The sequence below is a fragment of the Tachyglossus aculeatus genome, chromosome 21, assembly GCF_015852505.1.
Source record: "Tachyglossus aculeatus isolate mTacAcu1 chromosome 21, mTacAcu1.pri, whole genome shotgun sequence".
NCBI lineage: Eukaryota > Metazoa > Chordata > Mammalia > Monotremata > Tachyglossidae > Tachyglossus > Tachyglossus aculeatus.
In genome coordinates this window covers 53,857,079-53,884,344 of record NC_052086.1, presented here as the reverse complement: position 1 = coordinate 53,884,344, position 27,266 = coordinate 53,857,079, and the positions used below count along the sequence as shown (strand labels likewise).

Sequence of the window (27,266 nt, the reverse complement as noted above, 5' to 3'; positions counted from 1 at the left end):
CTCTGTATTTACTAATGTAATTAATTGCCCGGTGCTGTTCTGCATCACAACTAGATTTCTCTGCTGTCACCGTGTATGCATCCAGAGGCTTTGGCATTGGAAGCATCTCTTTAAAAGGAAAAGGTGATCCATTCATAAAATAGTCCAGCTGTGGCATCAGCAGTGGGGATCGGAGAAGGAGATCTTACAGCAGAAGTCGTATTTACAAATACTGACTTTTTGCAAGATGGTTTCTTCAACCTGTGCAGACCCCTTCAGGGCCAAGAGCTGATCGCATACCGCTGACGGATAGCAAAATTTAGCGTTTGTCTTAAAATAGTTCAAAAAGTAGGACAGATGGCTCATGTGCTAGGAAGACTCGAGTGTGGACGCCACTGACAACAACAGACGAAGTGATATCACTTCAGAGCTTAGCATCCAGAGAGAACCTCGGTTGTGCCTCCAGCTAGAACCTGTTTTTGGTTGTGTGTTTGGTTTTTGTTTTGGTTTTTTTTTTTTTTTTTTTTGCTCCTCCCCTCCTCTCCCCCTCCCCACCCCCAGCTAATGGTTTCTGGTCTCTAAAGGAGTAAATGGAAGACAAAAGAGCCAGCAGATGTGTTGCCTACTCTTTCAACAGGCTTTGAATATGGAGTATAAATATTATATAAAAGTTTCTGGGCCATCCATTTTAGACTGAGTGGTTGTATAACTGTCATTGAGAGAATTCCAGCTCTGTATTTGCCTGATCCCCTCCTCAAACCATCTCATGTGAAGACGAATAATGACAGTAGCACTTTTATCCCCGGACAGGAGAGATACATAACCAGGGTAGAGCTCAGAGCACTGAGGGAGACCAGCAGGAGTCTGGTAGCAGATTGTTTTGGTGGGTTTTTTTTCCAAGGTGATAGAGGTGCTTTATTGCCTTGCCTCTATCTGAGTGCATGTGACCTTATTCATTCATTCAATCGTAGTTATTGAGCGCTTACTGTGTGCAGAGCACTGGACTAAGCGCTTGGGAAGTACAAGTTGGCAACATATAGAGACGGTCCCTACCCAACAGTGGGCTCACAGGAGGGGGAGACAGACAACAAAACAAAACAGATTAACAAAATAAAATAGAATAACTATGTACAAGTAAAATAATTAAATAGAGTAATAATTATGTACAAACATATATATATATACAGGTGCTGTGGGGAGGGGGAGGAGGGGCAGAGGAAGGACGGGGCTCAGTCTGGGAAGGCCTCCCGGAGGAGGTGAGCTCTCGGTAGGGCTTTGACGGGAGGAAGAGAGCTAGCTTGGCGGATGTGCGGAGGGAGGGCATTCCAGTCCAGGGGGAGGATGTGGGCCGGGGGTCGACTGTGGGATGGGAGAGAACGAGGCCCAGTGAGGAGGTTAGCGGCAGAGGAGTGGACTGTGCAGGCTGGGCTGGAGAAGGAAAGAAGGGAGGTGAGGTAGGAGGGGGCGAGGTGATGGACAGCCTTGAAGCCGAGAGTGAGGAGTTTTTGCCTGATGCATAGGTTGATTGGTAGCCACTGGAGATTTTTGAGGAGGGGAGTAGCATACCCAGAGCATTTCTGCACAAAGACGATCCGGGCAGCGGCATGAAGTACAGATTGATGTGGGGAGAGACAGGAGGATGGGAGATCAGAGAGGAGGCTGATGCAGTAATCCAGCCGGGATAAGATGAGAGATTGAACCAGCAGGGTAGCGGTTTGGATGGAGAGGAAAGGGCAGATCTTGGCGATGTTGCGGAGGTGAGACTGGCAGGTTTTGGTGACGGATTGGATGTGAGGGGTGAACGAGAGAGCGGAGTCGAGGATGACACCAAGGTTGCGGGCTTGTGAGACGGGAAGGATGGTAGTGCCGTCAACAGAGATGGGAAAGTCAGGGCAAGGGCAGGGTTTGGGAGGGAAGACAAGGAGTTCAGTCTTGGGACGTGTTGAGTTTTAGATAGCGGGCAGACATCCAGATGGAGATGTCCTGAAGGCAGGAGGAGATACGAGCCTGGAGGGAGGGAGACAGAGCAGGGGAGGAGATGTAGATTTGGGTGTCATCAGCGTAGAGATGGTAGTTGAATCCGTGGGAGAGATGGTAGTTGAATCCGTGGGAGCGAATGAGTTCGCCAGGGGAATGAGTGTAGATAGAGAACAGAAGGGGACGGAGAACTGACCCTTGAGGAACCCCTACAGTAAGGGGATGGGAGGGGGAGGAGGAGCCCGCAAAAGAGACTGAGAATGAACGGCCGGAGAGATAAGAGGAGAACCGGGAGAGGACGGAGTCTGTGAAGCCAAGGTTGGATAGCGTATTGAGGAGAAGGGGGTGGTCCACAGTGTCAAAGGCAGCTGAGAGGTCGAGGAGGATTAGGATAGAGTAGGACCCGTTGGATTTGGCAAGCAGGAGGTCATTGGTGACCTTTGAGAGGGCAGTTTCCGTGGAACGTAGGGGACACGGGTGGGGACCTTAGCGCGTGTGGTTGTCTGCGAAGCTGGGGACGTTAGGAGCAAAATCTTTTGACCTCCGTATCTGGAAGAGGAGGAAAAAAAAATCACAAAAGCCTCCCCTCCTGCTGGCTTGGGATGTGGGTGCATGCATTTGTTTTTAGTGTCGGGGTAATGTGCAGATGACTTCCACCTGAGATCACCACCTTCATTTAGTTTATTTAAATCCAGCCCACTTCCCCCAGGGACCTAGATGTCTCTTGCCCTCTCTATGCCCGGCAGGCTAGTGGGGTGAAGAAAGAGAAGTCAGCCGTCGGCCCAGCACTGCGGAGGGAAGGAGGGAGGGTGGGAAGGCAGGCTGAGACAGCTACAGGTCCCGGTCCTGCCGGAGCGGGAAATTTTGGTCTCTGCATGTGAGGGTAATCGTGGAGGAGCGGTTGAAGACCCAAACCTCACGCCTCCCACGCAGCAGGGTGTCAGTAACGGTGGATATGACATCGAGTCAAGCCCCCTCTTGGCTCTCAGTTCTCCAAGCCATTGAGCCCGGAAGAAGGGGCTGGAGGCGTAGGGCCAAGCGATGACTTGGGAAAACTGAAGAGACTTGCAGTGCCCTCGCTGTTAGCCCACTCCAGGGCCTCACAGGTGGACAGGCCCTTAAGTCTCCCTCCTCACCACTTCAGAAGATAAATAGCAAAAACACCTATATTCTTCAGAGTGCGTTAGCTGGAGGACTAATCTAGGTTCAAATTGGCACCGGGCTTCATTCAGACAAGTTCTGGAGCAATAAATAACCCTAGTCTGCTCCATGTGTGCCATTTTCCAAAGCAGAGTTCAGAATGAGGACTGAGTAGCTTCATCCCCTTAAACAGTTAAGGGGATGGAATGTCTGAGTAAAAATTGGTGCCCTAATGGAGTCTTCAGTGCTTAAAGCCAAGGTCTGCCATAAGAGAATCCTGATAAGCTTTAATGCCCTTCATAAAACTTGTTTACTGTCACCTAGGATAAAGGCAACAGGAAATTTGCCCGTGGCTGAGGCAGACATGAGGCTTGAAGGATGGGCAAGCACTGGAAAGTAACCCTGAAGGGGTCTAACGACATTATCGTGAAGGGAAAATGCTCCCTCCTCGCATCCAGCGGCAAGCCGGCGGAACGGCGAGCGACCCCGTGTTGGAGAGGGAATTTTGAGTTCAGTCGACCGCTCCCGTCCTGTTGACAAACTGGTTCTAGCTGGCAGGAATCAGCTTCAGGGATGGAGACGCCAAACCCAATCTTGAAAGCCCGTTTCAGTGTCTTATCACCCTGATCATCCAATTGGCTCCTCTTATTCCATCCTCTGAATGAGCACAGGCAGAACCACTGATCAGCATCTTCCCTGGAAAAAGCCCTTCATGCATTTGTAAACCGTTAAGTCACTTGGTCCCCCTTCTCTACGTTACAGTGGTCCCAACCTCTTTAGTCTGTCATCATCAGAACCTTCTGCCCCGCCCCCATTCCTTTAATCTTTTTAATTTTCCCCGCTTTTCTCTGAACGGCGCTGTTTTCTCGGTCCTTAAAAAGCATGGGGATTAAACCTGGGCCTATTTACTTTGAAATCCTTGCTAATGCAGAATATCCCTACTCGTGAGGATGCATTCTAGCTGTGGTGAGTTTGGCAATCACAGCATTTGTTGCTGACTCTCATTCTCCTCCTGGTGGACCCTAGGATTTGTCTGCCTCCTAATCAGCCCTTTTCAACCCCTGATGAGTTAAGCGTGTGAGTTGCTTAAAGGTTCTGGGCCCTGGTAAGGCTCTTTGGTCTGTGGGGGCAGGACAGCACCCCTTCTGACCCCTTTCCTCCCCTTGTTTGCCCCCCCACCCCACCCCTGGAGCCAAGAGGAGACTAGGCAGGCTGGGTTCTGTGGGTAGGCTCCCAACAGTGGTGGCAAATCCCTTCAACCCACTCACTCCTCTTTCAGGCTGGGCTTTGCTGACTGGGTAGGATGTCAGTCAGTCGCATTTATTGAGCGCTTACTGTGTGCAGAGCACTGTACTAAGCACTTGGGAGAGTACAGTATAACAATAAACATTCCCTGCCCACAACCAGCTTACAGTCTAGAGGGGGGAGAATTCAGGATGTGGGCATGGCCCTCCTGCTCTCAAGTGGAGAGTAGCCTGAAGCGAGATAATCCCCCTGAGAGAAAGGGAAATGAGGTGGAGCGATGGGGCGGAGGTGAGTGACTAGGGATCTTGGCTGGCCTGCGAGACTTCCTTTGAATAATAATAATGATGGCATTTGAAACACCCCCACCCCTGGGAGGTTGAAATTGAAGGGAGACGTCAAGATTTTTTTGTTTTTGTTTTTCCGGGGGTGGCGAGGGGGCGGTGTTTTGTTTTTGGTTTAACGAGACTCCTGTGCAGTGGGGAGATTGGGCTTGGCTAATAACCTTGGCAACTGAGCTTAAAACATAACAAATGAAGGAGAGCGACCTGTTATTCCTGTCACAACTGTCGAGGACCGAATCCAGGGTTGGATGGACTGAAGGGCTGACCCAGGCGGGCACTGCTTGCGTCCTGACGGATCAACGCGTTTTCCCCCAGCAAGGCCAATTGATTACTGCCGCCTCGGCTGCATTCAGCTCTGCGGCAGCACACCCCCACAGCCTCCAGCGCTGCTGCAGGAACTGCCACCCGGGGCGTAACATTTTGACCTTAAGTTGCTGCTCTAGTTTTGACCTTAAATTGCTGCTCTAGGAAAGAGTGCCGGAACTGAGCTAAGAAGGCAGAGGCCTTAATGACTAATCTGCCAGGTCTGTTACCCAGAGTGAGGACCAAAGAAAAGCACTAACCTCATTGTATCCTCTTTGCTTATCTGTACTATTCAAAAGGTGGCTGTCTATCAACTAGTGGTATTTATTTATGTTTTACGGGTATTTGTTAAGCATTTACTGTGGGTCAAGCACTGTTCTAGGTGCTAGGTTAGATACAAGTTAATTTAGGTGGGATAGGGTCCCTGACCCACACGGGGCTCACAGGATAAGTAGTAGTGGTATAGTCCAGTAGTGTATAAGTAGGAATGCCCATATTGCCGTTGAGAAACCTGAGGCCCAGAGAAGTTGTGACTTTGCCCAAGGTTATACAGCAGGCAAATGGCAGGGCTGGGATTAGAACCCAGGTCCTCTGACTCCCAAATCTGTGTTTTACCCACTAGGCCACACTGCTAGCGCTCCGTGCTTCTAGACAAGCTCTCCAGGTTTACCCCTCAGGACAGCGGTAATGTGTTCCTCCAAGAAGCGGATGAATTGTGGGGTGTGGTTTTCCACCGACCTACACTGTGCCAAGTCCCCTGGGAAAATATAAAATTCCTTTGTGCTAAATACTGTTACCTTAAGCCTCACTTAACTTTATCCTAAAGTAATTAAAAGCATAACCCCACAGCATCAACTTAAATGAGGAGTTACATGGCTGTGAATCTTTGCCAAATTTGCCGAAGTAGAAGCTTGTTCTGCCGACTGGTAGTGGGGTTTTTTAAACTCTAAGAAGGCAAGAAGACCATTCAACCTAAACTGGACAAATTCCTCACAAAACTCTTGTAAGCAAGCCAACTCCTTCCGAGCACACCTTCACTGCTCTGAAGTTTTCTCTCCCTCCTGTTCTCGTGCAAACATGCGTTCTTTAAAATTGACGCTCAACTTTGTCATCTTCAAACCTTAGCTGATGGAGAGACCGTCACTTCTGCTTAGCGTCTTGCAGTGGTGCATTGGGTTATCCTGTTGGCAGGCCACGAGGGCTGTATCGTGAGGTGGCTGTGACCCTGAGGTCAGGTAGCAAGTCCTAACCGCTGGATCTGAAGCATGCATGTCGTGTGGTGGCAGTAACCTGGGGTCATGCCTGTACTCTGTGTTTTGGGAGATAACGTATTTCTCTTGTGTTCTCTCCTTGAAGGCAGCTTGAAGCCCTAATTTTCTTCCCCATCTTTCAGCTGTGAGGCATGTGTGAGGAATGAATGCTGTAGCTGTCTGTATCGCACCAAGGCCAGAACTCGTCTTTCTCTATTTATTTATTTGTTTTAGTCCTTCACCCTTGCAAGACCAGATCTTCTTCAAGTGTCTTTGTTGTCCTGTGGCCAAGCCAGTTATTACGGAACACTACCACTGCTGAATCACCTGAGCCTAGAAGTAGAGAAGCATTGTGGTCTAGTTGGCGTGGGAGTCGGAAGGATCTGGGTTCTAATCCCAGCTCTGCCACTTGTCTGGTGGGTGACCTTGGGAAGTCACTTCACTTCTCTGTGCCTCAGCTCCCTCATCTGTAAAATGGGGATTAAGACTGAGTCCCCTGTGGGACATGGACTGTGGCCACCATGATTATCTTGTACTTACCCCTACACTTAGAATAGTGCCTAGCACATAGTTAGCTCTTAACAAATACCAATTTTTTTAAAAAAATTGTTCCCCATCCCTTCCAACCCAGCAATTCATTTCTCACACATGTCTCACAGCCAAAAGATGAGGAAGGAAATTGGGACTTCAGCTGCCTCCAAGGAGAGAACATAGGACAAACACATCATTTGCCAAAGCACGTAGTTCAAAATATTTTGAAGTATCCTGATAGGCTCCTATCAAAATCTGAGAAGAAGTTTAAAGCAGAGAGAGATGGAGGATGAAGTTTTCCATCAGCCTGACGGGTGTGCGTGTCAAGGGGGAGGAAGAAAGACGGTCACCTATGAAGCTCCTCCAGGAGCTGAGTCCATGAGGAGGGGTCCCCTCCTTGCCTGTGGGAGCACCGTTCAGAAAGAGCATCTGGCACATGAGTGCAAGTTGGTTTTATAACATCCCCTCACAGTGAGGTGAAAGGGGACAGTCAAGCTTCATCTTCTTTCACTAAGGGGAAAAGAAATTAGCTGTACAAAGTACGATTCCTGGCCTGCAAGCAGTCTTTAATTATGCAGTACACTGAAAGTAAATAAATTCTCCAGAATGGTGGTGGTTTTGAAAATTGCCCAAATGCAGCTGTCTTTTCAAGGCTCAGGTCCCCCTAAATACGGGAATTTTCCTGAAAAACAGTTTCATCAAATTCCCTCTGGACCTCATGCGCCTACTGGGCCCTAATGACTCAGCAACAAAACTTGTTTGCCTGCGCCCGCTTCCTTGGGAAGTGGAAAAGTTTAGGGGGTTGGGAGGGAATTTCTGTGTTCTGTTTTTGGTTTCTTTACCGCCTTCCCCTCCCCTCCCCCCCCCCCCCCACCTCCTCTGCTTGTGAATGGGTCAGTTATGTTTATTGAGTGCTTACTGTGTGCAGAGCACTGTACTGAGTGCTTGGGAGAGTACGGTGTAACAATAAACAGTCACATTCCCTGCTTGATGGTATGATGGTTATCAAGCACTTACTGTGTGCCAAGCACTGTTCTGCGCATTGGGGCAGATACAAGGCAGTCATATAGGACACTGTTCCTGTCCTACATGGGGCTCACAGTCCAAGTGTCGAGTCGAGTATTGAGTGTTTGCTGTGTGCGGTGTTCACTGTAGTAAGCTCTTGGGAGTATCAGATAATAGGAGCTTACAGTCAAGTCGGGGGGACCGATATTAAAATAAATTACAGGTAGAGGAAGTAGCACATATGTGCATCAGTGCTTTGGGGTTGGAGGTGGGCTGAGTGTTGGAGTACACATCCATAGGCATGAGTGACACAGCCAGGAGGGTGACCAAAGTGTGGAGATGAAAGGTTATTCAGAAGGCCTGGATGGGGAGCATGGTGGTCTGTAGATTGTTAAGTGAGGAGGGAATTTCAGGCAGGAGGAGGATGTGAGCAAGGGGACGATGGCGGTGAGATTGAGATGCAGTGAAGAAGGAGATTGGGGGCTAGAGGACCGAAACGTGCAGGCTGGGATGTAGTGGGAGATGAGGGAGAGCTGATCGTGCCTTATTGCCGGTGGTAAGGAATTTCCTCTGGGTGCGGAGGTGGATGGGCAATCATTGAGAGGTTTTGAGGAATGGGGAGATGGTGGACTTCTATTTAGGTGGGGGGGCAGTTCAGGCAACAGAGTGAGGGCCAGAAAGGGGAGTTGCTGAAGGCAGGGGGGTGGCAATTGAGTTATTTAAAGTGCTTACTCTGTGCAGAGCAATGGAGTGGGTATAAGTTAATTGGCTCAGGTGCAGCCCCTGTACCACATGAAGCCCCCTGAATAGGAGGGAGAACGAGTACTTAATCCCCATTTTACAGATAACAGAAAAGTTAAACAACTCACCCAAGGTCACACAACAAAAAAGTGGCAGAGCTAAGTAGCTACGGCCTCTGACTCCCAAGCCTGTGCTCTCTGTACTAGGCCGCACTGCTCCTATACATGTTGCACACTAAACACTCTGAATAGTTCCAGCTGTTCCACAGAGTACATGGACTTCTCAAATCCAGCTCCAGGAAAGAAAAAAAAAAAGCCTATTCGTGTTCCAAGGAAACTATTTTTTAAAGCAAAAGTTGATTCGAGTTACCATTCTATTTGCTTCCTGAACAGCACAGGATGTATTTTTAGAAAACCACAGGAAACGGGAAAGAGAATCCTGGTCCAGTTAAATGACATTCCTCTACCTCCTTGTTCTCCTCCAACCCCAGCCGCTAACAGCATGTAATATTTTTTTTCTTTCAGTGGATATGCAGCCGATGAAATCACCCACTGCATACGGCCACAGGACATCAGGGAGCGGCGAGCCGTCATCATCCTTCGAAAGTGAGTGCCCCTGTACATCTAGATGCTTCCATCTTCAGTCATTTGTTCAGTTTTCCTGCCCGCTGAACTGTTTCTGGGGAAATGGGTTACTTGGAAGGCTGAGGGGTGCTTGTCTTCAGCGATTCGTAAGCCCGAGGGCGGGAGGGGACTACTTCTTCATCTAGGAGTTGAGAGTTGCGATTCATAATAGGTGGAATTAGGAGTGCCGTGGGAAGCCTGTGAGCCATGTCGTGGGGATACTCTCTGTGCTGGAAGGAGACTTGGGGCTTCTTTGAAGAGCTTCGTGCTTGTAGGAAAAGGCTCAGGTGAAGCCATTGACTCTGTAACTTAAAAAGTATTTGAACAAATATTAACAGCAGATACTCTAGCAATTATCCAATCAGAAAACCACTACAACACTAAAAAAGATTTACTTAAAATTTCATCTATAGGGTATTTGTAACTTCCCATTTTGGAGGCTGATTGCCTTGTAGTTGTTTTTTTTGCCCTTGCACCAGTAATTTTTCTTTGTCACTCTGAAGGCTGTCCGACTTGTAAACCGTTTCAGTCTTCCAAGTGCAAACTCTGTTCTCTACTGGAGTAGTCATCTTTTGCAAATCACTCTCTTGCAAGTACACTTTACCAAACTTGTTTGGAAACAGCTGGGGATAAGCAAAGCTGTGATTCTGTGTGTTTAGACATCAATTTGTGGCTGCTGCTGAGAGCCACTCTTCCGGGTTTCAAGTTATTTTAGGTATATTTTAAGCATGTCGAGTGAGGAAGTCACCATCCTATTCTCAAAGTAGGTGGACAAAGAGGATCTTACATCCTGCCTGATTGGCAGGGGTCATATCCACAAACTCTGTTGTGCTCTGCACAGTGTACGTGCCCAGTAAATGTCATATTGAGTGCCTGCCGTGTGCAGAGCACTATACTAAGCACTTGGGAGAGTACAACACAATAATATAATGGACACATTCCCTGCCCACAGCGAGCTGACAGACATTAATATAAATAAATTACAGATATGTACATAAGGGCTGCAGGGCTCGGGGGGAGCAGAGGTGAATAAAGAGAACAGAAGGGAGTGGAAAAGAGGAAATGAGGGCTTAGTGAGGGAAGGCCTCTTGGAGAAGATGTGCCTTCAGTAAGGCTTAGAAGATGGGGAGAGTAATTGTCAGATATGAAAAAGGAGGGTGTTCCAGGCTAGAGGCAGGATGTGGATGAGACGTCAGCGGCGAGATAGACGAGACATAGTGCTCTACCGAGTCATTCTGTACAAAGCCGGGGTCTCGAAAGGTCTGTTGACTCTTTTAGAATTACTTGCTCCTGTCTCTTGTATCACTTGAAGGTTCTGGTTATTCAGAGTCAAGTATAGCCAAGCGAAAACACCTGACCACCTCCAGGTGACTGGTTTCTGTTGGGGACCGATGTGCTCTCTGTTCATTCTTTGGGGGTGCCACTCAGAGCGAGGATTTGCATGTTAGAAAACAGAAGGTGGGCAGCGTGGCTCAGTGGAGTCAGGTCATGGGTTCAAATCCTGGCTCTGCCAATTGTCAGCTGTGTGACTTTGGGCAAGTCATTTAACTTCTCTGTGCCTCAGTTACCTCATCTGTAAAATGGGGATTAAGACTGTGAGCCCCCCGTGGGACAACCTGATCACCCTGTAACCTCCCCAGCGCTTAGAACAGTGCTTTGCATATAGTAAGTGCTTAATAAATGCCATCATTATTATTATTATTATTATTATTATTATTATTATTATTATCATCCTCCATATTGATGGCTGCCTCAGCTGGCAGAAATACTGAAATGCTTTTGGTTCTGAGAACCCCGGACTTGAAACGAAAGCTAGAATTCCAGTCATGGCTCTGTCACCCAAACTCAGTCCCCGGCACTGCCAGCTCTTGTGCCGTTGGCCCATGCCTAGAGCTGAGGAGTTGTAACTTTCCTTCCTGTTTCTCCAAGGTACAGGGAGAGAAAGAACTAGCCTCTCTGTGCCTCACTTTTCCCATCTAGAAAATGGAAGGGTGATGTCTGTTCCCCCCAATCTCCCGGGCTGCTGAGGGTAGAAGATATGTGAAAATGCTTGGGTATTTTCCCCGGCCACCCTTGAGGTGGCAGCCAGGACACAGCCATGGCGGGGAGAAGCGGGGGATGCTGCAGACAACACTCTGTGGGTATTCTCCCACTGTCTTCAAGCCTCACCAGCCCCTTCGTCTTGGGGCTAATGTTTGTATTAGCATGGGAGCCCCGTGGATGGGTAGCAGGGTTTCTAACAGTTTGGAGCTGTGTATGACAGAATATCCCCTCACCCTCTCACAAAAGGTTGGAAAACTCATCCAGGTGACTACAGCGGGTGATTATACAGGAGTAATCTGAACGGGTAAATTATATAATACATACACACACTGTGAGGAAGATACTACTGACAGTGAAATTCATCTGCGAGCACAAGTATGGTTGAAAAGACCAATGTGGGCTAAATCAAGTGAACAAAAATGTTGCTTTAAGCTCATGGGCAGGGAATAGGTCTACCAATTCTCTCATATGGTGGTACTTTCCCAAGCACTTAGTACAGTGCTTTGCACACAGTAAGTACTCAATAAATACCATTGGCTTTCCTTATTCTTTGCCCCTCCCTGCCCCCTCACCATGTCCTTCCTTAATGGCAGTGCACCATGCTAGTCTCTCATCAGCAGTTGACTCCTAGCTCTCAGCTGGGATGCACCGCAGCATCGTCTAAGGATTTGTTTTTACCATGTCCTTAAAATGTTTCCCCTGCCCTCCTTGGTTTTCCAGTCTCAGCTGTTCGGGTATCATGCCGTCCCTCCCTGCCTTCCCATGTACCCGCTGGCATAGCTTTATTGAGGTGAGCATAGCCTTGATGCTAGGAGACTGTTCCAGAATTTCATTGACTGTGATATAGACTTGCCATTGGCTATGGAGTATAGCCTGCAGGTGACAAAAAGTGCTCAAGGAGCCAGATACGGCACCTGTGCGTGGTTCAAGTCGCACAGCCTTAGAGAAGCTTAGACAACAGTACAGCTCTCCTGACCTTTTAGTTTGATCTGGAGCCTGATTCTAACCTGTCATTACAATCTAATAGTCTCCAAAAGGAAATGCTGACTCTCTTGAGTCTCTTCTGTATTTCCTGTGTAACATTGCAGTAACGGTCAGTGTGCTTTCTGGGTAGTAAAATTGTCACAGCTTTTAGCTCTGTGTTGCCAATGAGAATTTTCTTTGGTCCTTTTTTAATCACTTTCTTGGTTTTTCTAACTCTGAAAGGTGCTGATGAAGTGCTTGATAGTCCAGATTTTAATTTTGAATTGAATATCCTGTTGTAGAATAAAGGGCTGGCTTCTTCCTTATCAACAATCGAAACCCCAATTTCTGCCTTCGCATCACTCTAGCCTACCTTTCCATGACTTCATCTTAGGCCGGGGAAGAAGGGATCTTGTTCTGAGGACTTTAAGAATGCTGCTAGGTCACCCTTGAGAGCTCATGATTATTCTACCACCATAAACCACACTGAGGTTTGGATTAATGTAGACATGGCATGACTCCCACTAGAAGATAATGGTCCAAGGAAAGCGGTGGCAACTCTGCGGCATCACCAACACGTTCGGGAGAGCAGGCGGGCCCGTGTGTTGTAGAAAACAGAGGAAGACTTTCCCTTCAGTTTATATATGAGGCGTAATAAAGCAAAGAAAACCTCAGCAGGTTAAGAGGCTTGCTCTGAATGGAGTAGGAAATCACTTGAGACTCGAGTGGAAAAATAGGGAAGGACCCAGCCAAGTTTGGAAGGGGAAAATAAACTTATGAAAAGGGTTAGTGAGGAAATTGAGAACACACATACACACACCACCCCCACACACCCTGTGTTGGCAAAGAAAGAGCCCTAAAGTGAGGTGGCGGCCCATCCTCTGTGGGAGACACGGGGTAGTGTGTTGACACACTCCCTGGGGCAGGTGGTGTTGTGCAGGCTCGTGCCAACAGCGCTGTTGTCCATGGGGCTGAGAAACATTCACCCTCTGATCGAGGGAATTCTTGTCATACAGAGAGCACTTTACATTCAGTCTGAATGTACTAGGATGATGGAGGACACCTCACGGAAGCTATCATCACTTCTGGGCCCGTGGCTTTACATTCAGCAAAGTCCCTTCTGAGATGCCAGAGGGAGAGGGCCGTGAATCTCTCGGTGAATAGCTGACAAATAGTATCTGTACTTCCTTGAGCTCTAGTGGATGGAGTGGAAGTAGATCCAAGCTGTGCCATTGATTTTTTTTTTGGGGGGGGGGAATATTTGTTTCCACCCCACCACCTTCCAAAACGGGTTCACCTCAAGCCCCTCAGTTCCAGCTGCAAAGTGAGGAAAGTGTATAGAGACCTGACCCTTGGTGCCTAGCCGTAAACTTGGAGAGCCTGGGTCTGGAAGGGGATCTGGAGCGGGAAGGCTCACATGGGTGGGAATGAATCCCCATGGACTTGAGTGGCAGTCTTCCCTCCTCTCCTCCTGCTCCAAACTCTTTTTCCAACCCCCGTTTCCCCTCAAGGTTCTTAAATGAGGAGAGTACTGGTGGGGAGTCCGAACCTTGTTTGTACCCATCTGGGTTGGCTTGGAATCCCCAAGGTCAGTTGAGCCCGAGCTTGAGCTGACAAGAGTATATCTACCCCAGAGTTTAGCACAGTGACTTGACGCATGATAAGTGCTTAACAAATGCCGGTTACCGCTATTAACCTCCAAGTGAGAGGGCGAAGTTGTAGACTGCTCTTGATCAGGCCGGCTTGAAGCTGCTGTATGAGCAGAAGTATCACAAAATCAAAAATGGCACCGAGTGCTTCCTGTAGCAAATGTAACAGAAGAGCCGGGGATGACCTTTACACGTGGACCATCAGTCAAGCCTGTATCCATCCATCTTCGGGTACACTCACACACATGGACTCACTGTTGTGTCATCGTCAAACCTCAAGGACAGTCCCAGCTGTCTGTACATATTTACATAGAGAATCCTCAGAAGCCTTAGAGGTCTCTTACTGTGTCCTTCTTTAGTACCTTGTTCATTTCCACAAACCAAACCACGTGGGGAAAATTTTTCTCTACCGTAGTCCTCTTTTGCTCCTTTGGGGAATTTTATAAGGAAATAACTTAATTTTAACTTCTCTTTCACGAGTTTGGCCTCTCTCCAAACAGCTTTCATTCAGCACGGTCATATTCAAGACTGAACAGTGGAACTGAACACTTAGGTCAGGGGGAGGCCATTCTACTCAGGCAGCAAAGCATTGGGCCTCTGAGAGTTCCCCAGGGGCCTCTAATATCTTCAGTTTCCATTGTTCTCCAGCTCTTAAACTTGAAAGTACACTAGGGATCTAACCACCTACTGCAGGTAAACAGTGGCTCAGGTGAAGATGGCATTCTTATCAACTCCATGAAAATGTTCCAGATGCCAAGAAAGATTTAGAGTAAGAAAAAAAAAAATAAGAAATTAGCGAGTGTTGGTTGATGAGGAGAGCTGGCCCTAGGGAGGCAGCTGATGTCAGCAGAGCATTCCTCTGTGAAGTTTTCTCCAGGTAGTTGGGAAGAAAAGTTGACAGGAACAGTGAAATTAAAATCAAAATTTTAGCTTCTCGTCAGGCAACTGGTACTTGGTAGTGCAAGTGAGGAGTTAGTGGAAGGATTCTCCCAAGATTGATGGTGGACTGTAGTTTCATTCTTAGATCTCAGCTTCTTTGGGTGTATGGAGATCCCCTCTCTCAGAGGTTCTGTTAAAGGTAAAGTCTTTGGGAAAGTGGTCCCTAAGGAAGGCCTTGAACCTGTATCAAGGGTTAGTTCTAAGTCTGAAATCTTACCAAGTGAAATTTTGCCCGTTGCTGCTTGTGGGCTTGGTCTCCTGGAGCCTTTACCTAAGAGTCTACTGTTTCAGTAATTGAGCTCTTCATATATCAACATACTTTAGACCAGGCCAGATAACCTTAACTGCACTCTTCTCCCCCTCCCCCCAACACACACACGCGTGCGCACACATACACGCACACATGCTCCTGCCAGCTGTCATCTCAACAGTTCACCACTTAATAATAATAATTGTGCTAAGTGCTTAGTATGTGTCAAGCACTTCAAATGCTGGGGCTGATACAGGTTAATCAGGTAGGACACAGTCCCTGTCCTATGTGGGGCTCACAGTTTAAGAAGGAGGGAGAACTTTGTATAGAATCCCCATTTTACAGGTCAGAAAACAAAGGCACTGAAATTAAGTGGCTTCCCCAAGGCCAAGCAGGAGGCGTGTGGCAGAACCAGGATTAGAACTCAGATCCCGTGACTCTGAGGCCCTTGCTCTTTCCACTAGGTCACAATGCTTTCCAGTATTGAATACTTCAGTATTCACATCCCCCACATCAGTCAATCAGTGGTATTTATTTATTTTTTGTCGCATTCATTAAGCTCTTACTATGTGCAAAACACCGTTCTAAGTGCAGGGGAGGTTACAAGGCGATCAGGTTGTCCCACAGGGGGCTCACAGTCTTAATCCCCATTTTACAGATGAGGTAACTGAGGCACAGAGAAGTGAAGTGACTTGCCCAAAGTCACACAGCTGACAAGTGGCGGAGCGGGGATTTGAACCCATGACCTCTGACTCCAAAGCCCAGGCTTTTTCCACTGAGCCACGCTGCTGCTTTGTTGAGCACTTACTCCTTGCAGAGCACTGTGTCCCCAGTATGTGTCTACGTAACCTTATAATCTTCCTCCTGTTTGAAATGTTATTTTCAGTGTCTTTCTGCCCCATAAGTAAGCTCCCTCAAGGGCTGAAACCATGTCTACTAATTCCTTCCAGCTCTCCCCAAACACCTAGTACAGTGATCTGAATACAATAGGTGTTCAGTAAATACTATTGATTGATTGCCAGTGATGTAATGAAGTGTGAAGTGGGTTCTTGGAGGGCAGTTAAGGGCCTCAAGGCCCCTTGGTTTCTCCTAGGCCTAAAACAGCCAGACCTAAACAAACTGCACCAGAGCCTCAAAAATCAACTGTGAGCCCCTTGTTGGATAGGGACCGTCTCTATATGTTACCGATTTGTTCTTCCCAAGTGCTTATTACAGTGCTCTGCACACAGTAAAGCGCTCAATAAATACGATTGAATGAATGAATGAATTTCATGGTTTTTCCTGAAGGAAAATGTCTCCCTCTGCTGGCCCTTTAAGAAAACATAGGCCTTTGGAATTTAAGTTGTTGAGGCAACACCACAAACTACTAAACCGTCCCTGACATCATCATAATAATAATGGCATTTTATTAAGCGCTTACTATGTGCGAAGCACTGTTCTAAGCACTGGGGAGGTTACAAGGTGATCAGGTTGTCCCACGGGGAGTTCACAGTCTTAATCCCCATTTTACAGATGAGGGAACTGAGGCACAGAGAAGTTAAGTGACTTGCCCAAAGTCACACGGCTGACAATTTGCGGAGCCGGGATTTGAACCCATGACCTCTGACTCCAAAGCCCAGGCTCGTTTCACTGAGCCACACTGCTTCTCATGACATGAGATGCAGGATAACCACATGTTCATAAACCTGAATCCTGTACATAAAAGCCACCCTCAAGGCAATATTGATATTTTTAGCAGTCTTTTTTAAGGACCATTTTAGACTGTTACCTGTAGTTTGCTTGCAAGGTATGTGAAACACAAAATCATCATTCTTGGTACTTATACCTAAGGAATGCAAAGCATGTTGAGGAGGTGAGCACAGCACTGTTCACTGCCCTCCAGCAGTCTTTGTGTGGGTGGGGGTTGGACAGGACAAAATTATTACAAATAGTGGGAGCAGGAGGAAAAGCAAGACACTAGCAGAAAATGTTTCATATGCTTGTCAAACTAGCTGAAGAAATTATTGAATGTGTGGCCAGGGGAATAAGGGAGTCGTTGGGTTGTCAAAATGGGGGTGTTAGGAATTAATCCAGGAAGTCTTCCATGGGGGTGGAAACTTTTAGGAGGGTTTTGAAATTAGGGAGAGCTAGAATGTAGGTTATGGTTTTCCTGACTTAAAATTTTCAGTTTTCATCATCAGTTACTTTTTACTTAGTGGGTGATATGTTGCAGTGTTAACTGCCATTACCAAGTCAGGTGCTTTACTTACGGAATCTTTCATTGCTGTGATTTCATCAGAAGCTTGTAGCATATCACCTTAAATCAATTCAACATCTACCGAATTTCACTGCTTCTCTCGTGTTGTGTCTTTTTAGAGTCGTCAGCAACTGGTTTAGGTTACTCGACTTTACTGGAAGAGGGTCAGCCCCTGACTAAGGGTGGAATATAGACTCTACCCCTGAGAACTTCCCAGGGCCCTCCAGGCAGTAGTAGTAGGGGTAATAATAATATTAGTAATAATAAAGTGACTGTTTATTGTAGTGTACTCACCTAAGCGCTTAGTAAATACAGTTGAATGAATTGTAGCACTAAATGCTTACTATGTCCCAAGCACTGTACTAAGTGCTGGAGTAGATACAAGCTAGTGGGGTTGGACACAGTCCCAGTCCAATGTGAGGCTCACAGTCTCAATCCCCATTTTACTGATGAAGTAACTGAGGCACAGAGAAGTAAATTAACTTGCCCAAGGTCACACAGCACACTAGTGGCAGAACCTGGATTAGAATCTGTGACCTTCTGACTTCCATAGTATTCACTATGTCATGCTGCTTCTCAGTACTTTGGACGTGTGTGTGTGTACGTGCGCTCGGGGTTTGTGTTTGGTTTTGCGCCATTCCTATGGGTTGCTCCAGGCATTTATTGGCTCATTCATCTTGGGCAGGGTTGTCTTAAATTTCCTCCATAAGGAAGAGCACTTTTACCTCCCAAATTCAGTCAGTGGATGCTCATTTCTTAGCCAAATCCATTGGCTTTTCTCAGTCTGTATTCTCCTGGACCTTTTAACAGTGTTATTAATATATACTACCCTCTCCTTCCCATTAAACTGTAATCTCCTTAAGGGCGGGGATCATGTCTTCTACCTGTATTATACAGTCCTCTGCACACAAGAACTCAAATGGTATTTTTTAAAATTATTTTTTATTATTTTTTTTTTGGTTGTGTGTGGGAGTCAATCCATGATCTTTCTGTCCTACCAGCTTAACAGTCCATAGGGATAGCAGTGCATGATGACTCACACATATAACTCTGCTGCCCTCTTCTCCTTCCTTGAGGTGAAATTGATTGACATTTGATAAATACGATTGATGATGATCCTTGCTGGGTTCTTGGTGTACATTCAGGTACCCTTCCCTCTGGGCCCCAGACTGTCATCCAGTGCTGGACTCAACTATCTGTCCCTGACCACTCCCAACACTGAAGCCCTCTCTTCCTGACTCCCCTTCCTGAAAATCATATGCACTGATATGACTCTTAATAGATAATGTGTGCTCATTTTTCCCCCCATACTTCCCCCTCTTCTCCTCTCCTTTATACTATAAAGTCTGAAAGGGCAAAGATTGTGTTAACTTACTGGAGCAGTTACCCAGAGCAGGGGCAAGGCTGGCATCTCTACTATCTATCCCCAGTGGCACAGACAGCCCTCTCCACATCTCGCTCGAACAAAAGTAATACCTGGCCCCTCGTAGGCCAATAACTAGGGAAACTGAGCTACAGAGACACTAGCATGCATATGGTCCCATAGCTTTAGCAGAATCCATAACTTAGCCTACACCTGGTGTAACCTCCTTCAACCACTTATCTTCAGAAAGTTGAGCTGCGGTGTTTCAAATGAGGCTACTAACTTATCTTAGTGTCCACCTTCTCCACAAGATTGCCAGTTCCTTGAGGGCAGGGGGAGTTGCATTGCACAGTTCTAAGTGATATATACAATCGTTCAAGGGTTAGCGATTGTCACTCTGGCTAGAAGACCCTGGTCTCTGGAGAGAGGCAACGGTGCCTACCCATTGGAATAGAAATGGCTGGTGTAGCTAGAGGTCCCAAAGAGAGATGTGAAGACTTTTATGAGCCGGGAGCGGGTGCCCACCATCCAGAGCCATCCGCGGGGCTGCGGCCCCAAGGGGGAAGGATGGGTCTTGGGGACGCTTGGGAGGGAGGTTGGAGGGGCTGGATTGGGTTGCCCTCTGGCCTTTTGGGGCGAGGGACGCCCGTCTGCGGGTGCCATATGGGAAGGGGGCACTACCCATACCCATATCCTACTACTATGAGAAGCAGCGTGGCTCAGTGGAAAGAGCCCGGGCTTTGGAGTCAGAGGTCATGGGTTCAAATCCCTGGCTCTGCCAACTGTCAGCTGTGTGACTTTGGGCAAGTCACTTAACTTCTCTGGGCCTCAGTTCCCTCATCTGTAAAATGGGGATTAAAACTGAGCCCCCCGTGGGACAACCTGATTACCTTGTAACCTCCCCAGGCACTTAGAACAGTGCTTTGCACATAGTAAGCGCTTAACAAATACCATTATTATTATTATTATTATTATTATTGTCTACCTGGTCTTCTAACCCATCACTTTGTTTAAGTAAGGCTTGGTCAATTCATTCATTCAATCATATTTATTGAGCACTTACTGTGTGCAGAGCACTGTACTAAGCACTTGGGAAGTACAAGTTGGCAACATATAGAGACGGTCCCTACCCAACAACGGGCTCACAGTCTATAATGGGGAGACAGACAACGCAACAAAACGTGGACAGGTGTCAGGTCGTCAGAATAAATAAAAATAAAGCTAGATGCACATTATTAACAAAATAAATAGAATAGTAAATATTTACAAGTAAAATAGAGTAATAAATCTGTACAAACATGTATACAGGTGCTGTGGGGAGGGGAAGGAGGTAGGGCAGGGGGGATGGGGAGAAGGAGATAAAAAACTGGCTTCATCTAAAGCAGACATACAAAACTCAGGCTACATTTTCTAAGTAGTTTGTACCCTGACTCATTCAACAGGCACTGAGGATACTTAAGCCTTCAAGGTTCCCAGATCAGATTTGATTTTTCTTTCTGTGAACTTCCGATGTGGAATTATGGTTCCGTTGCAGGAACATACAGTCTTGGCATTCTGTCCTGAGCAGCTCTCTCCTGTTTAAGAGAATCACATGCATGACTCATTTGGAGTAAATGACTGACAGTGTATAGGGCAGGAGAGCAGGGCAGTGTGGCCTAGTGGATAGAGCACAGAAGGATCTGGGTTCTAATCCTGGCTCCCCCACTTGTCTGTGACCTTGGGCAAATCACTTCACTTCTCTGTGCCCGTTACCTCACCTGTAATTTGGGGATTAAGACTGCGAGCCCCTTATGGAACATATGGACTGTGTCCAACCTGATTAACTTGTCTCTAACCCCAGCGCTCAGTACAGTGCCTGGCACAAAGAGAGCGTTTAACAAGTACCACTTTAAAAAAAATGTATTTAGAAAACCCATATCAGCGACTGTGTTCTTTCCAGGACAAGACTTGATGCTCCTCGTTTGGAAACCAAATCCCTGAGTAGCTCTTCATTGCCGCCCGGTTACCCTTCTGATCGTCTGTCAGGAAGCAACAGGGACCAGATCCTGAAACCAAAGCGGTCCCATCGGAAAGCTGATCCCGATGCCGCTCACAGGTACGAGCCGGGAGAAGAGCAGGGTAGGGGGGCGATTGGGGAGTTTCTCAACTGATTGGGGTTGATGCTACCAGGGGCTGGCAGGGAGTGATGGGCGGGCGGGGGCGGACCCCTGATTCCATTCAGGGCTTTGTTTGAGTGCCCAGGTGCTTTCTCTGGTACCTTCTGGGCCCTGTCGGGAGTAGTTCATCAATTCTAAATGGGGGAGAGCATTTAAAAATCTGCCAGATCTCCTAATTGGCTCGCAAAATCCCAAGGAAAGAGACCCTCAGCCAAGGTCCACTTTGGAACCACCTGGAACACTCGGTCAGACCTTCCCAAGTAAGGCTTCGAGGCCCCGAGAGCAGACCACCGGAACGGAGGGACGTGTCCGTGGTAATAATAGTCGCCGTCCTCCCTCAGTCAAGCAGAACCACCGTCTCCTCGGGGACTTCAGGGTTTTGCAAGGATCCTTGCCAGCCGATAACTCTCCCTTCGCCTCCCCCGCCCTGCAGGCCGCGGATTTTAGAAATGGATAAAGAAGAGAACCGGCGCTCCGTCCTCTTACCGAAGCACAGGAGACGGAGCAGCTTGAGCTCAGAGAACTATTGGCGGAAGTCTTCCGAGCACACCGAGGGCTCCGCCGGCGCCGAGGGGGATGGCAGCCCGGCCCGCAAAGTCAAGATGAGGCGACACTGAGGGGGCCGGCTTCCCCACCTCCCCCGCCCCGCCCAAAAGACTTCTGAGCTGCAGAAACCAGCCTCCCTGTTCTGTGAAAACTCTTTCTTTTCGGCTATTTCTCATATAGCTTTTTGTTTTGTTTTTTTTAGGGCTGAAGAAAAGGTTTGGCACGAGATCCAGATTAATTTTTCTTTTGTTTTCCTAAAGGGAAACACCTTTAAGGCGTTTGCTGCCGGAGCCGGTCATATACCACCGGTTGCCGTGGGGTGGTCTGTCCGAGGGTCGCCTGGTCCCCCACGAAGCAGACATTAGAGCTGTGCCAGCTATGTGTTTGTTTAAACACCAAAAAATGTTTAACTGTTTCACTGCTGAGGATTCAAGAGGTTTTTTTTTTTTCATTTAAGTGTAAATTTTTTTTTAATGTTCTAAATATATTGTTTGACCCCAAAAGCTGAGACTTGGCCATGGCCTCTTAGCTTTACACTTTAACCTCTCAAAGGGGCTGCTAAAACTCCTAGCTCATTAGTGGAGCTCATGTCCCGAGCTCCCCTCTAGTAAAGGGATGGGAGCTTGAAGTTTGCAAATATCATCTTCAGCAGCGGGCTTCGGAGCGCAGGGCTCACCTAAACATTTAGGATGGGTTTTTTTGTCTTTTAATCCTGTTGTCCTCCCCCCCCCCCGCCCCAAAAAAAAAAATATTTGGCCTCTGGGCCTTCCAGCTGTACTCCCAGATCTGTTCTGTCTTCAGATAGGCATTTGTCACACTTAGGAAGTTAGCTTAAGGTCTGGGGTTAAGGTGGGGAGTAGACTTTCTATCCTCCAGAAGGGACAGAAGTAAAACCCTTACCTCCACAGACCCCCGTCTCTTAAATTAGGTCTTTATCTCAAATTTTCAGCCGTGCATGTGGGTGTCTGAACACGTTGGACAAGTCAGACTTTGTTTCAGGAACTTCGGTAAGCTAATGAACACCACCCTCAAAGCCTAGGGAGGTTTTTTTTGTTGTTGTTGGGATTGTGGGGCTTGTTTTGCTTCTCCTCCTCTTCCTGAAGAGCTCCCCACACTGCATGTTCATCCCTCGGAATCTCACCCTTATTCTTCACCAGGTTGGCTGGCTGGCTGGCAGGACTCTGGCACCTCGATCTCTGTACTAGAGAAGGGGCTGGGGGTGGCGGGAAGAAGAGAACCTGTTAATCTCTCGCAGCTCCCCCTCCTCCCCGGTGGCTGGGATGGTCCTTTCCCAGCGTGGTGATGGCGGCGGAGAAATCCCCTCCAACTGTTTGAGCACAGAGGTGTCCTGTGCCAGTCGAGCACTGTTATCTGACTGAGTTTCTGGGGAACAGGACTCGTTCTTGGGTTGAGATAGTTTGGAGCGGTGACTGTCTGTAGGGGAAGCAGATGTGCAGTCTTCCGACTCTAGCGGAGAAGGAAAATGTGAGTCACCGAGGATGGTTTATTAGGTTAGAATAAGTAATGGGAAGGGCTCTTTAAGAATACTGCAGATTTTTTTTTTTTTCCCCAAACAGGCCCACAGTACTCTTTCTTCTGCTCCTTTATATTCACTGGCTTGTTGACTCTAAAGATAAACAAGAAGGAAAACCCAACTTTTGGCTTTAAGGGGTTAATCTTGTCTTCTTGGGGGTCTTATTTTATTTTTTTGCTTGGTTATCTTTCTGTTCCGTCTTAACTTGCCTGAGGCCTGAAAGTTGCGGAGGTTTGGGGTCTGGTAATAAATTTAGAACCCTCTTTTAAAAAAACGAAAATTTAAAATTAAAAAAAAAAAATTGATTCCTTGAATCTGGACTTCAGTACTAAAGCAGTTGCAGTTTTATTTTTTTTTACAGCTTTTTCCTCCCCCCCCCCCAAAAAAAATTATTTGTAGTTTTTGTGTGTTCAGCACTTTGCTATGATCTGTGTGCTTTACAATAAAAACAAAATCTAATATATTTTGAAACACATCGTCTGATGCTGTCATGCAGAGTGGCTTTATTTTGCAAATTCCCCTCCTTCCATTCTCCCTTTCCCCTTCAGGAGCAAAGGTGTGTCCTTTGGGTGGCTCGTTGGAGGTTGGAGGCGTGGACAGTCTGTTCCAGATATGTCCCTGATGGAGAGAGCAGCCTCTCTTCAACGAGATTGAAGTTGGTGGGAGTTGGGGTGGGGCCCAGGGAGGCGCATGGCTCTTTACGGCAAAAGGTTGCCAGTCCGGGGATGTGTGAGATAAGTGGAATCTTTAAAGAGTGTGCCATGGAGAATCCCGAGACTCTGCGGGCTCTCAAGTGTTTCATGTCAGAGAGAACTCTTGGCTGCAGGCTCTGACATGCCAACTTGGTACCCCACACCTACCTAAGCAGTCATCCCTCCCTCCGTGGTTGCTGGAATGATGGCACTGCATCACGTCGGTGGGCATTCCTCCATCTCCGCATTGCATCCTTCCCGCGGAGAGACTTGGTGCTCCAGAGCTCTCAGTTGCATGTGCTCTGTCTGAAGTTATATCGGCTGGAGATGATGCCCTCTTGTTCCATTACAGTTGAGACCTGGGCTATACCTCACATAAAATAGCTTTTCCTCCCCTTGGCTTCAAAAGCAGCACCAGTGAATCCGGGGGTGACCTGGCAGAGTGGTTAGAATAGGAGCCCTGCCCTGAAGGAGCTAGGTACCAAACTATAGATGTAATCCGGGCTGTGTTTCCTTTCGATCTGACACAGATGACTCGTATTAAGTGTTTAACTCTGCCATTCATTTTCCCATTGAGTCTTGTGCTATGTGTGCAGCTCTGCTTTACTAAAGGAGAAGGAGCAACCCCTCTCGGGCTGGGACCGAACGAAGTTGAGGAAGATTTGATTGATGTCTGACCTCTGGGGTCTGCAAAGGGAAAGGAAGTGACCTAGTTTGGCCCCATGTTGATATTCCTGCGAAAGGTGTCCTGTTAAGTCTATCATAAGCCTTGTGGGGAAGGGAAGGAGCATTTCAAATCCTTAAATTCATTTTACATCCCTGTAGGTGTTATTAGTACTTGGAAATTTTGAGCAATGCACACCCTTGATCACTGCAACTCCATATTGCTGTGAAGTAATTGTTCAAGTGTTGGTGTGGTTTCTGGTAAAAACAGGAAGACTTGGGGAGGGTCAGATGCACTCGGTGAGTTATATATGGTAGATATTAAGCACTTAGAATGTAGTACTGAGGGTATGTAGAGCCTACTGAATGCGATGCACTATACTAAGCACTCGCCGTACAACAGAAGCACAAGTCCTGTTCCCCACCCAAGAGGAACTTAGTCTCCTTGGGGAAACACATGGGCACTGTCTAAACTTTGGGGGAAGGTATAAGATAATGAGATCACAATCCCTGTCCAACAAAAAGCCTTCCATCTATGAGGTGAGGAAAGGGAGAGAGGCAGAGAGTGGTTAAAAGACTTGCCCAAGGTCTTGCTGCTAATAAAAATGGTGGTATTTAAGTGCTTATTGCATACTAAATACTGGGATAAACACAAGATAATCAGATTTGACATAGTCCCTGTCCACATGGAACTCACAGTAGAAGGGAGTAGGAATTTAATCCCCATTTGACAGATGAGGAAACTTGAGATGAAGTGACCTGCCGAGGGTCACATAGCAGACAAGTGGTGAAGCCAGGATTAGAACCCAGGTCCTCTGACTCCCAGGACTGGGCTCTTTCCGCAGAGCTGGACTAGAACCTTGGTCACCTAACTCCTGAATCCAGGCTCCTGCCACTGGGCCATACTGCCTTCTCTCCCCTTCTTCCTGACCCCTGCTTTGATTCACACACGCCACTCTATGCTTAATTTTGTGAGTAATGTAAGCCTAGTGGGCAGGGAACATGTCTCAGTTGTACTTTTTCCTAAGTGTGTAGTACAGCGCTCTGTGCTCAATAAATACCATTGATCGATTTGACCGGACTAAGAGGGGCTCAGAAACTCCTAGCAAGGCTCCTTATGACAATTATATGGTGAAGAAGAGGGGTAGGGGCAACCAAAAAGGCCACGACAGGTAAAGCATGTAAAAGACGCAGAGTTGATGGCCTCAGGCAGAAGTGTCCCAGAAAGTAAGCCTGACCACAAGACAATCTTTTCTTGGGGTCCTGCTTTTCGCAAGACTTTTTTTTTTTTTTTAATGGTATTTAAGTGCTTACTATGTGCCTGGCACTAAGTGTTTGGGTAGATATAATTGGGTTGGACACAGTTCCTGTCGCACAAAGGGCTCACCATCTTAATCCCCATTTTACAGATGAGGAGACTGAGGTCCAGAGAAGTGAAGTGACTTGCCCAGGGTCACACGGCAGACACGTGGCAGAGCCAGAATTATAACTCATGACCTTCCGACTCCCAAGCCCGTGGTCTGTCTATTAGGACACGCTGCTTCTCGTACTTATTGCGGAAACATTTTGTTGGCTCTTGATGCTGGCGGCTGAACTGAGAAGGCTGACTAATCAATCAATCAATCGTTGTGGTTTATTGAGCACTTAATAGCCTGCAGAGCACTAAGTGCTGAGCACCAACTTGTGGCCAGGCAACAATTAAACCATATGAAATGAGACAGAGATCTTAACTCTTTTTTCTTTTTTTTTTTTTTTATGGAATTGTTAAGCACTTACTATACGCCAGGCGCTATTCTAGGCGCTGGGGTAAATCATCATCAATCGTATTTATTGAGCGCTTACTATGTGCAGAGCACTGTACTAAGCGCTTGGGAAGTACAAATTGGCAACATATAGAGACAGTCCCTACCCAACAGTGGGCTCACAGTCTAAAAGGGGGAGATATAAGGTAATCAGGTCGGACAAAGTCCATGACCCACATGGGATTCACAGTCAATCCCCATTTTCTAGATAAGTAACCGGGGCACAGAAAAATGACTGGCCCAGGGTCACACAGCAGACAAGTGGCGCAGCAGAATTAGAACTCAGTGCCTGCTCCTGGCTCTATGTGCTAATGGCTAAATCTTTCCAATCAGGATGTTGGGAAAATAGCTTGCTGAAGACTTGTGAGCCCCACGTGGGACAACCTGATCACCTTGTAAAGTCCCCAGCGCTTAGAACAGTGCTCTGCACATAGTAAGCGCTTAATAAATGCCATTATTAAATTAATTAAGACTGAAGAGGTTGGGTCGGAAGGTAAAGCCAACTTATCTTGTGAACCAGGGACTCAACAGGTTTGCATCCAGGCAGATTTGGAAACTCCTCTAGACTCTGAGCTCCTGGTGGGCAGAGAACATGTCTATCGACTCTGTTATTCTGTATTCTCCCAGGTGCTTAATACAGTGCTCTGCATACGGTAAGCGCTCAATAAATACCATTGATTGATTGATTCCCTGGAGTCCTGCAGAGGCCAGGAACATTCAACAGTCCTCTGTTGCTGTTTGCAGGGGACATTGTGCCCCGGGAGTGGCTCGGTCAGTGGCTTCAACGCCCAACTACAGGGTAGGGAGACTGCTTATATGGCAGATTTGGTAAGTACACCTCACCATCTCCACCTTCATGCACATTGGACGGCTTTAATTTTGCGGGGTTTTTCCATTATCCTAATTACTCTTGGTGACAAAAAAAAAAGGGGGGGGGCAATATTTTCTTTAATTGCTTCACAAAAGAGTGTAGTTTGTAACAAAGTTGTACAGTTTGAGAAGTTAAACCCGAGGGACGATGTAAATGGGGGTGGATTGGGAGAGACTTATTTTGTGTACAGTGTGGTTCTGAATTCTGGTTAATCCTTAGAGCTTTAGTTGGTCACTGTCAGGGGTTTGTTTTTTAAATTCATGACGATTTTTTTTTTCCTTGTATAGAAATGCTGCACTTATTGGAATAAAAGCAGAAAGCATCCCTTGGTGTGCGGTGTATTTATCAGAGGCCTGGAGGCCGCAGAGAAACCGGGGGTTGAAGATAGGACAGTTTGTTACTCTCTCCACGTTGGGTTTGGTAG

At 47.2% G+C, this 27,266-nt stretch overlaps 1 protein-coding gene across 1 annotated transcript in view; it reads left to right on the top strand.

Annotated features, from left to right (window-relative positions):
• ALKBH5 (alkB homolog 5, RNA demethylase) overlaps positions 1–23,294 on the top strand; it is a 31,520-nt gene extending 8,226 nt beyond the window's left edge. The window contains exons 4-6 of the mRNA XM_038762786.1: positions 9,037–9,117; positions 20,518–20,673; positions 21,168–23,294. Coding sequence (XP_038618714.1) covers positions 9,037–9,117; positions 20,518–20,673; positions 21,168–21,351 — 421 coding nt within the window. The 3' untranslated portion in view covers positions 21,352–23,294. The remainder of the gene's footprint in view (positions 1–9,036; positions 9,118–20,517; positions 20,674–21,167) is intronic.
• The last annotated feature ends 3,972 nt before the right edge of the window (positions 23,295–27,266 follow it).